The 13859-nt window shown below is 41.7% G+C and overlaps 2 protein-coding genes across 13 annotated transcripts in view; one reads left to right on the plus strand and one right to left on the minus strand.

Annotated features, from left to right (window-relative positions):
- Positions 1 to 481, minus strand: part of PPP1R12B (protein phosphatase 1 regulatory subunit 12B) — a 212591-nt gene extending 212110 nt beyond the window's left edge. For all 8 annotated transcript variants that reach the window (XR_004680222.1, XM_035010308.1, XM_035010307.1 and 5 more), the window contains exon 1: positions 49 to 481. Coding sequence is in view for 7 of the 8 variants with exons in the window: in XM_035010308.1 (XP_034866199.1) it covers positions 49 to 339 (291 nt within the window). In the remaining variant the exon portion in view is untranslated. The remainder of the gene's footprint in view (positions 1 to 48) is intronic.
- Positions 482 to 4882: 4401 nt separating this feature from the next.
- UBE2T (ubiquitin conjugating enzyme E2 T) lies at positions 4883 to 12139 on the plus strand. Of its 5 annotated transcripts, none has more exons than XM_035010314.1 (7): positions 4883 to 4946; positions 7802 to 7974; positions 8544 to 8613; positions 10161 to 10266; positions 10381 to 10479; positions 10625 to 10708; positions 11450 to 12139. In XM_035010314.1, the coding sequence occupies exons 2-7, from the start codon at positions 7866 to 7868 to the stop codon at positions 11573 to 11575; spliced, it is 594 nt and encodes a 197-aa protein (XP_034866205.1). In that variant the 5' UTR covers positions 4883 to 4946; positions 7802 to 7865; the 3' UTR covers positions 11576 to 12139. The 5 variants fall into 5 exon arrangements, with proteins under 5 accessions (XP_034866205.1, XP_034866208.1, XP_034866207.1 ...); XM_035010316.1 differs by having other exon boundaries at positions 4928 to 4960; XM_035010317.1 differs by lacking the exon at positions 10625 to 10708 and having other exon boundaries at positions 11450 to 11687.
- Positions 12140 to 13859: the final 1720 nt, after the last annotated feature.

Here is a 13859-nt window from a genome sequence, read left to right on the forward strand (position 1 = left end):
GCTCATCTATAGGAGACTGGACGCCTGTAAGACTGAAAAGGGAGCTACCTGGTGCAGGGCTGTCAAGCCGTCCACGTTGACCGTGTTGATGTCGGCACCTCTGGCCAGAAGCTTTTTCACCTCGTCGGTGTCCCCGCTAGAGCAAGCGGCCAGGAAAACAGCACCGTCCTCGAAGCGGACCCTAGGGCTCCCGCGACGAGTCTGCGGCTGCCGCCCCGCGCCTCGTCGCTCCGCGGGTTCCTGCTCTGTCAGCGAGCCCCGCCAGCGCCGAAGCTGCTCAGCCCGCCGCATTCGCGCGGACTCTGCCCGCTTCCCGCCCAGGTGCTCTAGCTCCGCCATTGCTCCGGCCTCAGCAGCTGCTGCTGAAACTACCACCCCTGGATTGCTATTGCTGCCCCAGTTGCCGCTGCAGCTTCTCTCGGAGCGCTTCAGCCGGGAGCAGAAGGCGGAGACCCCCGCACCGCCATCTTTACTCCTCCCGCCAGTAGCACCGCCCGCACGATCCCTCGGCTTCAACACGCAGGCGCTGCCCGCGCCTCGGGTCATCACGGGACTCGTAGTGAGAGACGGGCCTTAGGGGCAGATCATGGCCTTGAGGGAACTACAAATCCCTGGATGCATCAGGGAAGAGGCGAGGACCGGCTGCTCCCTACTTCGCCGCCGGACCCAGAGGGGTCACCTTTGCCCTAAAGCTGGAACTGTGTCCCCGCCCGGCGTCAGCCTCTTCGAGCATTTCGGGAATTGTAGTTTATTCCTGTTGTGGCTGCTGTCTAATCTTGGCTCCCTAATTATCACATCAGTCCTTTGCAGTGGAAAAGAGGCAGTAATTATCCCTATTTTCTATTGGGGAAAACTAGACATAAAGTACTCGAAAAACTCAAATCTACGCCCTGGTTCTAAATCTAAATCTTATTTACATTACAACGTATAATACATAACCGTGTATTAATCACAGTAGATGTAAAGGTGCATGGGGAGGAGGAGCATGGATACATATACTGCGTCCCATATTATACATAAATTCTTTCAACGAGTCACGTATATTTTAGGCCCTAAAAAGTCCAGGAAAGGATGCATCCAACGATAGTGGAAAGAATATAAAAGCTTTCAATTCAAACTGAATTCACATCCCTAAAGAAGTTACTTGATTTCCCTAAGTCTGTTTCCTGATTTGTAAAGTGAGAATAGTAATACCTCACAGAATAGTCCTGTGGATTAAATAATACATGCAAGGCTACCTAGTACTATACTTGGCACAAATCAGCTCACTCCTATACTAATTAAATACTAATTTCCCTTCTTTCTCCCTCCTCCTTCTCTACCCTTTTCATGGATCTTAAATTCTTAGGAGACAGAGTGGATGCCTTGTCTTTTGTGATTTTTGCCCCCAAAGTTACAAAAAGACAACAATGGGGCATACTAAACTCCTAAGGCAGAAAGCAGGACATTTTCATATTTATAGTTAACTTGGTTATAAAACCTGTACGATTGATTTAATACCTATACCCCCCAGGGCCATAGCCCTGGACAAATATAATTAAATGTGCTGTCCATAATGACAGAGAACATATACAATTATTAGGTTCTGTAAGTTTTCAAATAGTCTTCTGTACGTTTAAAATTTTTCATTAAAAATTATTACAAGAGTGATTAGGACATTGTAAAGGGAACCTTTATTATATTCCATTTTGAACATTTGTGGGTGCTTCAACTTCCCCTGAGATGAACTGAGAATTAAATGAAAAATGACACGCAAATGCAAAATATGTTTAAGAATACCATGCCTGTCCACAATATGCTTTAATTAGGTATTCTTAAATACTTTATAAATACTAATTTTCTTACTACAGAGTCTTTGTGAACAGTGAATAACAATGTGCAATAAAATAATCCAGATGTGGGGGCACCTGGGTGGCTCAGTTGGTTAAGCGTCTGCCTTCAGCTCAGGTCATAATCCCAGGGTCCTGGGAATGAGCCCCTCCTGCTCAGCGGGGAGTCTGCTTCTCCCTTTCTCCTCGCTTTGCCCCTGCCCCCGCTCCTGCACACACTCTCTCTCTCTCAAATAAATAAAATGGTTTTTCAAAAAGATTTTGTTTATTTGACACAGAGAGCAAGCGAAACAAAGATTTTGTTTATTTGACACAGAGAGCAAGCGACAGAGCACAAGCAGGGGTAAGGGCAGAGGGAGAGGGAGAAGCAGGTTCCCTGCTCAATCCCAGGACCCTGGGATCATGACCTGAGCCAAAGGCAGACGCCTAACCGACTGAGCCACCCAGGTGCCCCAACATAATGGTTTTCTAATAAGAAATTTTAACTGGGGTAAAATTTTCAGGGATCAATAATGTTACATTTCTTTTGGCTATATTATTTTCACATTCAGAATCAGGGAAGAACTATCTGGCTCCAGTTGTATAAATAAGCTAAAATTGGCCAAGTCCAAGTTAAATCCTTCTATTTGTAAGAGGTAAACTTAAATTTCAACAGGATGAATTCAATCTCAATACTAGGAAGTTCCAGGAAATACTTCCTTACTATGTCTATTTTATTTGCTTCCCCTCGCCCCCAAGGTTGTTAGAGTATATAATATCCTCTTTGGAGATTGTCCTAAGTTCCTTGGATAATTTAAGTGCATCCCTACCTGGAAGGAGAGGAATTTATCTTCAGCTACATGATTACAAAAAGCAGTAATAATTATTATAATCCAATTAATTTAACTGGCTCAACCAAAAAAAAGTTATGCCACAAAAAATAAAACAAAATTAATCTGTGTATAATGGCTCAAAAAGTTTTTCAAAATTAAAATAATGGAAGTTTTTTTCTTAAACATCTTCCCCCAACCAGGGCTTTCTGAGAGTAAATTTATATAATCAGCCCATTAAACAAACGTGATAGTTCAGATTTACTAAATAAATACTCTATACTAAAGAAAATCTTTTATACTCAAGTTGAGTAAATCCTGGCAAATAATCCTGTGTATAAATAAAATATAATTTTTGTGCTTTTAAATGTACTAAGTGAGCCGGCTATGATGCATCTATATTCTTGTGTGAAGAAACTTTTGTTAAATAATTTCCCACACATACACTTAAAAAATAAATCACAATATAAAATGATCCCTTTTTAAAAGCAATGACACCTGTACACAGGTAACGAAAAATTTTCAGCCTGGCCTCTATTCTCACCAGTTAACATACCTCCCTCTGGTGGACAAATGGAAACTGTACATTTAGCCTGTGGAGTTCTTTTTACCTTTTCTCTTTTACTCAATCCTTTCAGTTTAGTTGCCAAAATTATTGGTATTTGCTTATTTTACGATACCATCTCTCCTTTCCCAGACTCAACACAGTTCCTGCTTTTTCTAAGAGACATTTTTTTTAAAGATTTTATTTATTTATTTGACAGAGAGAGACACAGTGAGAGAGGGAACACAAGCAGGGAGAGTGGAGGAGGGAGAAGCAGGGTTCCCACCGAGCAGGGAGCCCGATGCGGGGCTCGATCCCAGGACCCCGGGACAGACGCCTAACGACTGAGCCACCCAGGTGCCCCTCTAAGAGACATTTTAAAGACTCGTTTCTCAGAGAACCACCCAAAGAAGTGATCAGTTTCAGTTCTGAAGACAGAATTGTAATTGAAATACAATTACATTTGGGGTAGGAAGAAAATAAAGAAGACGTTGAAGGAATTAAAACAAAATATCCATAGTAAAATAAGCAGCCAACTCCAGATTTATGACAGAAAACACTTCTTTACAATGAGTAAATATTAACAATAAATGCAAAACCCCAGCAGCTCACTGGAAATTAGATTGGACAGTCCCAGGATTCCTTACGTTTGTAATTCATAAGCTACTTCAGCTGATTCATTCTTACAACCAGTGTGCGGATCCCCAGGTAGAATCATGGACAGAGTGCTAGTGAATGTGTGGATATCTGGAGGGGAGGTAACATACATGCAGTGGGCTCGGGGAACCAAGTGCTACTTAACACCAATGTGGACTAAATGCAGAAATCACTAGAGTGGCCAGAAGTATACTGGTTTGCAAGTTTAGAAAGACTGGCCATTACTCCTATGCCACCACTGTTCCAAAGCCACACAATGAGCTGAAAGCAGGGAGATGAGGGTTTGGGGGGTGTGTGTGGTGGTGGTGGTGTTTTTCCACCCACAGTATTCCCAAAGGCTAGTCAAGTTCCAGCCGTGTCCTTTAGATTCATTTCAGGTCCGAAGTCAAGGCTGGTTTAGCCATAAACGGGTACTTCCTTCATCAAGTAGTACCACGCTTTTAGAGTTGGAAGGCCCCAAAGCCATCTATTATCCCCTTTGCACTATCCCTAATTAACTTCCCCTTGAACACTTGCAGTGATGAAGGAATTCACTACGTCCCAAGTTCACCTGTTCTGTTCTTCAGGGTTCTAATTGCTAGAATGCTTTACTGGGCTAAATTTTGCAATCCTTTAACTTTCATCCATTAGTCTTAGATGTGTCCTCTGACGCAGTAAAATTCTCCAGGTGAAAAACACTTAAATGAAGAGACGTATCACGCAGTCCCTACTCCAGTTCAAGTATTTCCGGTTCCCTTCATTGTTCCTCCTCTGAGGCGATTTCCAGCTCCTTCCCCGCGCTGACAAAGAAAGCTGACATCGTAACCCGACTTGTCACCTCAGGGCCATACCAAATGATGCAGCCCGCCCAAACCGGCGGGAACCTCCACCCTGATCAGCAGCTCCGCGTACGAGGGGGAGTGACTACGTCTGACGCGCGCTCCAATTTGAAAGCGGCGTGAGCGGAAGCCGGGCTCAGAGCGCTGCCCAATAGGGGGCCGCGCTCCTCCACCGGGCGTTGCCGCGGGCCAATCGCAAGCCCCTCGTGGCGGAAGGCGGAGCGACGCCAACCGTCTGGGCGTGCGCAGGCGTGGGTAGTTGCTGGGCCGCGCGTCGCTACGTTGTGAGGTGAGTACGCCCAGGTAAGAGGGTAGTTTTCTGGTTCCCCAGCGGAGAGAGCGCATCCCGGCGGTGGTCCCTGTAGGTGTCAGGGACCAGGAGTCCTGTTTCTGTTTAATGTGGGAGTTTCTTGTCTTCGGATGGGAGAAGCGGCTGTTGAGCGGAGGCTTTGCCGGGATCTCCGCAGCTCGTCGGCGGCCAGAGCTGCCCGAGCCGCCTGTGCCCCGCAGGGAGAAGTGTGTCCGTGGGAAGGAGACTCCGCTGCCCTGCGCTCGCTGCGGGGCCGCGCACAGGCCGTTTGCCTTCTTCACCATCTGGTCCAAAACCCACGTTTCCAACACTAGTTACAGGGCTGCATACTGGTATCCTAAAGCATTGTCTGTAGGCATTGTTGACTTAAGAATTTTTAAAAAAGAAAGAAATTACGAAGACTACACCCGCCCTCAAGGGATTTTCGCCCCACGAGAAGAAGCTGTCAGAGATGAATAACAACTCCCGGTGCAAGTTGGTGTGGAAGCACAGAGAGGGTGACAATCGAAAGGAATGAAGGATTGGGGCGCATTACTAGAGAAGGGCGAGAAGTGATCATTTAATGTGTAATATCTGTAGATATGAAAGAAGATGAGACTCTTAATGGGCAGGAAAAGAAGTCGGTGTGGCTGAAGCACAAGTTTGTGGGGAGTGGTTACTGGATATGAAGTCGGGGTTTGATTGTAAAGAACCTTTGTGCCCAGAAAAAACGCACTAATTGATGGCTTTTGAGCTAAAGAGTGCCATATACCAGTTTGTGTTAATATAGTGAGACTGGGGTCTGGTTGCCTCCATTAGAGAAATTGTCTTGCTTATTCCTCACCCTATTCTAATCCCTTTCCCGTGCCTTTCCCCTGGGTTCTCATTTTACTATAAAGGTAACGCTCTATTTCTTGTGGATTCTTGTCTTATTGTGGTCGCTTTCTCAGCATGTGCTTACTGAGAAAAGTAGTAGGGATCTGTATATAAAACGGGAGGTTAATTATCCAATGAAATACCTGCCTCCAAAAGATGATGGTCTTATGGGTGCATCTAAGGAAATTTGGAAGTACTTTCAAGAATAATTTATATGAAAGACTGTTGTAGTGTAATTCTATTTAACAATTTAATTCACCTGTAATGTTATTAATTTCATTTAAATATTTCTGGAAGAGTTTGTGAATTGTGGAGGAGTAGCAAGCCTGGAGATTAGAAAAGGAAGATCCAAAGAACCATTGTGTCCGCAGCACAGTTCAAGAGAATGTCTTTACCTAGCCAATACACAAATTTAGTCTCCTTTAAACATCCCTGTGGTGGAGGTAGATGGCCTCTATTTAAGGGTATGATTATCATAACAATCATCCAATAACTACAATCTGTGCCCACCAGGTAATCTTCTGATTATAATTAGTTTTCCAAATAGAAATAGTGTAAGGAGGGAATGTATGGGATTAAGATTAAAAATTTTATCATAGTTGTACAAATTAATAAATTGACCTTTTAATGTAAAGCCTTTGTGAGTGAGCCTGGAATAAATTAGTACATGTAAGCCCAACTGAATCTAGGTTTACTGCCAAATTGAGTATTCGGTTTACAAAACTGAGAACCAGATCCTGAGATGTATATACATGTGGACTTTTACGAGGTGATTCTAAAACTCATATGGAAGAGCAGAGGATCAAGAATAACCAAGATATTCCTGAAGAAGAAGAACAAGGTGTAGGAACTCAACTTACTATATATATCAAGTCTTATTAATAAGCTACAGTAATTAAAACAGTGAGGTATTGGCTCAAAGATAATCCAGTTGACCAATGGAACAAATTGAAGAATCTCAAGACAGATCCACACATACATGCAAATTTAGTTTATGAGCATATCACCGGGGAGAGGAAATACTTTCCAAAAAAAAGGACTAGGACAATAGGTTATTCATATGGAGGAAGAGATCCAAAATTGGACCTCTACCTCACACTATACACAAAAATCAATTCCTACTGGATTAAATGTGAAAGCAAAATTGTAAAACATTTAGAAGATATAGACAAATATCCTAAGTTTGGGGATAAGGAAAAATTTAATACATAAAAGTGTAAGTGTACAGGAAAAGGTTTTAAAATTGATTACATTAAAGTTAATAGTTGTGTATCTGTCAAAAGACATGAGTAAAGTGGAAAGACATGCCACAAACTGGAAGACAGTGTATGTAACTCATAATATAAAAAATCGGTATCCTTTGAGTGGCAGCTAAAGGGAGAACTAGAGTTACAAAGGGTGTTGAGTGTGTGTAGGTGTGGGTGTTTGTTTTAGATGAGAGAGATTTTGAGCATATTTGAATGTTGATGGGAAAAAGGTTGGAAATACTGAAGAATTGGGAGGATGTGGGATCCAGAATACATGGAGAAAACTTCACACATTTAAGCTTTCACTTACAAATACTTCAGAGTGAGACCATCTCCATCATATTCATTCCTTGCTCTCCTCACAAAGCATATATAGACTTCCACAGCTAATATTTGTCAAGCCTTTTCTATGCCAGGCATACCGAGGATGCAGTGGAGAGCAAAATTAGACCCAGGGTGTACCTCCTGAATTTATAATTTATCAGTGGAAACAGACATTAATTGAAAACTTGTAGTGTTTTTGTTGTTTGTAGAGCGTTTTGCATTTTTAATCTTTATTTTTTAAATGTGCTTGAATAGATAACAGAAAGGAAATGGAAAAAACTCAGATTCCTTTCTCAGAATAGGGACTAATACGAAGAATTTGTTTTGTTTTTCACTAAACTGAAGCCATGTGCTAAAAACTCAAGTCACCATTGCTGACTATTTCATGGTTGTCCCTTTTCTCCCTAGTGAATCCCAGCCAGCTTCTAGTGTGGTGCAGTGAACTGTGTGTGGTTCCTTCTACTTGGGGACCATGCAGAGAGCTTCACGTCTAAATAGAGAGCTGAACTTGTTAGCCACAGAGCCACCCCCAGGCATCACTTGCTGGCAAGATAAGGACAAAATGGATGATCTGCAAGCTCGTAGGTATCATGTCATGCCTATGATGACCCTAGAAAATTGTGCTGAAATCTGAACATTTGTATATTCTAAAGTAGAGAACAATGGCAAGGTCAAAGTACCTTATCATCTTTCTAAACCAAATTTGTTTACATGTATAAAAGGTTTGCTTGACATTTCTTCTCTGGCCTTTTATTACACCTTTTGCTGATTTATAGCCAAGATTTGGGCGGTCAGCTCTGAAGCAGTGTTTAGACCAAAGATCACCATCTCAAGTATCTGTGAGGCCAGACAGGAAACATAAATAATTAGAATCCTGCAGTACAGACAAAACAAATCTGGAGCTTATATTTGATCTGTGGTCAGTATTGTCCAACTTCTGTTTTGATCTTCTGTCTGTCCTTTGTTTGACACCAACAATTTTTTGGGTACATTGGTGCATTGCATGAGAAGCTTGTTAAAGCCCTAAGAGGAGAGAATTACTGTCCTAGACCCAGCTTTCCTTTAGGACCAATCCTTTATTAGGACTGTATGGTGTGGTCATTCAGATCATCTGATTACCTCTTAATTTTTTTTTTTTTTTTTTTTTAAGAAATATTAGGTGCGGCTGACACACCTTATGAGAAAGGTGTTTTCAAGTTGGAAGTTAGCATTCCCGAGAGGTTAGTGTGAATTAGATTTTTTTTTTTTTTTTTGTGAGAGAGAGAGAGAGAGAGCACATGCAGAGTGGGGTAAGGGCAGAGAGAGAGAGAGAATTTTAAGCAGGCTCCACACCCAACACGGGGCTGGGTCTCATGACCCTGAGATCATGACCTGAGCCAAACTCAAGAGTTGGACGCTTAACTGACTGAGCCACCCAGGCGCCCAGTGTGAATTAGATTCTAAACTTACAGGGTAAAGGACGGTTTTGGAAGATAGAGTAATGTAGTAGAGTGTTAAATGTAGGAGTTAAAGGTCCTAGGTTTTAATCCTAGTCTTATCATGATGTAATGTGACTGTGGGCAAGTTATTTTATCTCTCTCGAGTTCAAATTCCTTCTCTAAAAATGGGCTAGATCACATCTAAGGCCCCTCTTTTCTTCATGGTGTTAAAATATACATAAGATAAAATTGATCATTTAAGCCATCTTTAAGTGTTTGGTTCAGTGGCATTAAGTATATTCACGTTGTCATGCACCTGTCACCATAATCCATCTCCAAAGCGTTTTCATTTTCCCAGACTGAAACTCCATACCCGTTCAGCAGTAACTTGCCAGCTCCCCTGTCCCCCAGCACCTGGCAACCACCATTCTCCTTTCTGTCTTTATGTTAAGGCCCCTCCTAATTCAGGTCTCCTTTAAGGTTCTCATCAAGTGAGTCATAGTTACCGTTTTGTGCAGAATGGGGAAGGGAAGAAATGAATGTCTGACTGTTGATATGTAGATGTCTTTTCACTAGATCAGATCCTGGCCAAACTTGTTAAAGTCCTGAGAGAAGTAGCTTGATAATCATGTGATACATCAGTTCTGAAAATAGGCTGGGAATTTTCCGAGGTTTGTGTCTCACTAAAAAGGCATAGTAACCAAATGCAGTGGGGGCACCTGGGTGGCTCAGTTAAGTGTCTGACTCTTGATTTTGGCTCAGGTCATGATCCCAGGGTTGTGGGATTGAGCCCTGTGTTGGGCCTCTGTGCTCAGTGGGGAGCCTGCTTGAGACTGTCCCTATCCCTCAACCCCTCCCCCCGCCACACACATGCGCATGCTTGCTGTCATGCTCGCTCTCTCAAATGAATAAATAAATCTTTAAAAAAACATGCAATATGTAAATCTTAATTTGATCCTGTTTTTCAAAACCTATCTGTACAAAAGGGGGGGGCAATTGAGGAAACCTGAAGAGTAGCTGATATTGGGGGATACATTTTTAATTTTGTCACAGGTACACTGATAGTACTGCAGTTATATAGGAGAATGACCTTGTTCTTGGGAGATATGTGCTCAAGTATTTACAGGATGAAGTGGTTTGACCTAGGTGGTGGGTACATGAGTGTTTTTAATGCTATTATTTCAACTTTTCTATTGTTTGTAAGTTTTCATAATAAAAATTTGAGGAGAAAAAAGGTTTGCCTCTCAAAGGCTGTCTTCCTAATTAGTCGCCAGGAAGCCTTTATTATTATATGTTTATAATGAAACAATACGTTCATAAAAATTCTCTATTACCCTGTGTTTTCAAAGGTACCCCTTTGAACCTCCTCAGATCCGATTTCTGACTCCGATCTATCATCCAAACATTGATTCTGCTGGAAGGATTTGTTTAGATGTTCTCAAATTGCCACCAAAAGTGAGTGGTCGGTAAAGGGTGGACACAGCAGTCTGTGATTCTCATCTATACAACTTGAATGAGAGTATCACATTCTTAGTGATACAAAAGCAGCTGCCTGTCTTCTGTACATAGGGCGCCTGGAGACCATCCCTCAACATTGCAACTGTACTGACTTCTATTCAGCTGCTCATGTCCGAACCCAACCCTGATGACCCCCTCATGGCCGACATAGTAAGTACCCTCTTGTCCTCTGCAGCACACGTCCTACTTTCTTCATACCTCTGAATTTTCATTTATGAGGATAGCTGTGGCAGCTGCAGCTTAACCACTACAAATCATTTTTCTCTCCATTCACTCTTCTTTGATTTTGTCTCAGTCCTCCGAATTTAAATATAATAAGCCAGTCTTCCTCAAGAATGCCAGGCAGTGGACAGAGAAGCACGCAAAACAGAAACAGAAGGTATGATGATTGTACAGTTCTGATTTTGCTACTGTTGTTAATCCATTAAAAGTGTATTTATCTGTAAATGCGTAAATGGTTATTAACTTTGCCAAATTTGTAACGTACTCTAGAGTAGCTAACTGATTTTTTCTCCTATTACAACTTTCTAAATAGTTATTCAACAAAATAGCCTAGTAGCTCAACCAACAGTATATTTTTCCTAACAGTTGTCATCTTTGACAACACTAGAGGGCAGGCAGCATCTGCTTAATGTTTTTTTATATTCTTGGGGTAGCATGGATAGATGAGAGGTGACTCTGATTCTTTTTTTGAGGTTTTCTTTTTTAACACTGAGAAGGGATTATTGCAGGAATCAGGAAGGAGTGAGAGAGGAATAGGAGAGAGGGGAAAATGAACATTTCTTATGGGACCATTCATAGAAGGGAGAAGGAAAATTTCCCCAATTTAAGTTGATAGAGCTTCCTCATTTAACAATACAAATTATAGGAACACAAAGATTTGCATATTCTGGTTCTCGCTGAGTTATAACATCCTTCAGATTGAGTTAAGTAGCAGTTACTTATGAAAAGAAATAAAAATTTAAAACATACAAAAGATTGAAGAAGATGCTTTTGAAGGGAATATCATATACAAGAGGCAACAAAGAAGTACTTGGAAATAATATTACAGCACTTCATTTGTTCTCCATCCTGGTTCATAGTGTGAACCTTACATTTTACCGTATCTGCTCCTTTTTAGGCTGATGAGGAAGAGATGCCTGATGATCTGCCAGAGGCTGGTGACTCAGAAGTATGCAACACAACACAGAAAAGGAAAGCCAGGCAGCTGGGAGGCATAGAAAAGAAATTTTGCTCTGATGCTTAGGGGTTTGTCCTGGTCGTAGTTAATATATTTTTTGTTAAGATGTTCTAATTTGCCTACCTCTCTTGGATGTTTTTCTTTGTATTTGATGACATTATCATCTTTCGTGTCCTATAAAACAGACCTTGTGTATTTACGTATTCTGCTCTACACTGATTCTGAGGCTAGTTTGTTTTATTTAGCTTGTACATATGTAGTTTGAAACCTTTTAAACCTGAAAAATAAATAACCACTTAATGTTGAGTATGTGTTTATCCTGCATGTGTGTCTGGGAGCAAACTGTCCAGAAAGCTATATAATAAGAATGTAAAAATATTTGGAATTGTTGTCTCTTATTTTGCCAACTTACCAACATCACTAGGGACGCTGAACGTTTGACGTAGATGTAAAATGACTATTGGAAACAATTCAGTTACCACCAGGCTTTCAAGGATTCTAGGTTTTCAGGAGTCTTAACAGAATGTGGGAATAAGGTAATGGACCCTTTTGTTAATTTTTTTGCAGTTTTTACTTTTTGTGATTTACATAGCTGGTCAGAATTAACCACGGTAATAAATACTTACTGAACACCTGCTGTGTACCAAGTATTGTGCTCGTGTTTTAGAATGGTGAAAAAAAAATCACACATGAGATTAACCAAATAATCATACAAATTTAAATAAGGATTTTTGTAATCACTTTCTGTTCCTAACTTCATTTCATGGCAAGCACTACTCTGAACAGATAGGCGCCAAACTTGAATCCCCTACTCATGATTTTATAATCTACTTAGACTTTATTATTCTATTGAGATGACAGAGAAAATGGATTTGAGCAGAAATCAGCTGAAGTGGAAAGAGGCTGCCCATGCTGAGTGAAAGACTTTCTGAAGAACGTAGATATTAAGAGTCCTAGGTAGAAAAATAAAGACTGTAATATCCCTGTCCATTACCCAGTGTAGCAGTTTTATCCCAGTGCAGTGGTTTTACACCTAGGCTAGGCACCGTGCACGTAAAATAGCGCATGTCTGAATAGGCAATGTCTGCTCATCCACCTATGAGTTACCTTGTATCCTCACTCAGCACAGCCTGCCACAGATCATGTGTGGTACTGAACTCAAGGCAAACAAGACGAGAAGTGTGAATTTATATAATCCGTAATGACAGATGATGGCATAAACTGAAAATATAAATTTCTTCTGTATCCCCCACTTCATCAACTTCCAACTTCTCTAGAATTCTTGAACCATTTCTCAAAATTAGTTCTCTTTTTAAAGCCCAGAAATGATTTTATTGCAGGCTTTTCTCCTAAATTCATGCATATAAGCCAGATTTGGGGTTCCTAGATAACATTAGTATATCAGGTGGGATGCTTTCAGCTGTGAGTGAAATCCAACTCAGACTGGTGACAATACAACACGGGAAGTTCTAATGGAATAAATGGAAAGTCCAGGGGTGGGGTGAGCATCTGAATTGGTGTGTTCAGAGGCTCAATAACACCAAGATTTCAGTCTCTTTCCACCTGCCATCCAGAGTAACAACTTGTCTTGGTTGTCTGCTCCTTAAACATACTCCCCTTTCAGAGTGACTCCTCGCAGCAGTCAGGGCTATGTACTTTCTAATTCACACCCAGCAGGCCATGGAGTGAAAGTTCCTATGATTGGACCACCCTGAAGCCAGTCACTGGTCAGGGAAATGCCATGTGCTGATCAGGGTGAAGCCAGAAGTGAAGTGTGAGGGACTTAGGGAATAGTTGTAGGAAAGGAGCCCCTCCTATGGGACAAAACCCCTACACAAGTGATCAATCACCAGGTCTGGTCAGTTCTACCAACCACTTCTCCCTCCCTCTTCTTTTTTTTTTTTTTTTAAGATTTATTTATTCATTTGAGAGAGCGAGAATGAGAGAGAGTACATGAGAGGGGGGAGGGTCAGAGGGAGAAGCAGGCTCCTCACCGAGCAGGGAGCCCGATGCGGGACTCGATCCAGGGACTCCAGGATCATGACTTGAGCCGAAGGCAGTTGCCTAACCAACTGAGCCACCCAGGCACCCTCTCCCTCCCTCTTCTAATACTAGTTCAAGCCATTCTCATCTCACTTGTACTATAGTCCCCTTACCATGTCTCCTTGCCTCCAGCCTTGACCCTCTACAGTCCATACTTCTCAAAGCAGCAAGAATAATCTTTTGATGTCAAAACCAGATTTTCCCTCCCTCCTTAAAACCCTTGAAGTGGCTTCCTTTTGCAATTAGGGAAAAAAAAAAAAAATCCAGTCTCCTTCCCTGGGCCAGAAGACCCTGATCTAGCTCCTGC

The sequence above is a fragment of the Mirounga leonina genome, unplaced genomic scaffold, assembly GCF_011800145.1.
Source record: "Mirounga leonina isolate KUSES-001 unplaced genomic scaffold, KU_Mleo_1.0 Mir_154, whole genome shotgun sequence".
In the NCBI taxonomy this organism is placed as follows: Eukaryota; Metazoa; Chordata; class Mammalia; order Carnivora; family Phocidae; genus Mirounga; species Mirounga leonina.

Coding starts and splice junctions, on each gene's coding strand:
- UBE2T (XM_035010314.1), top strand. CDS start 7,866: ATGCAGAGAGCTTCACGTCTAAATAGAGAGCTGAACTTGTTAGCCACA. Junction 7,975..8,543: donor AATGGATGATCTGCAAGCTC/GTAGGTATCATG, acceptor TTTTTTTTTAAG/AAATATTAGGTGCGGCTGAC. Junction 10,480..10,624: donor ACCCCCTCATGGCCGACATA/GTAAGTACCCTC, acceptor ATTTTGTCTCAG/TCCTCCGAATTTAAATATAA.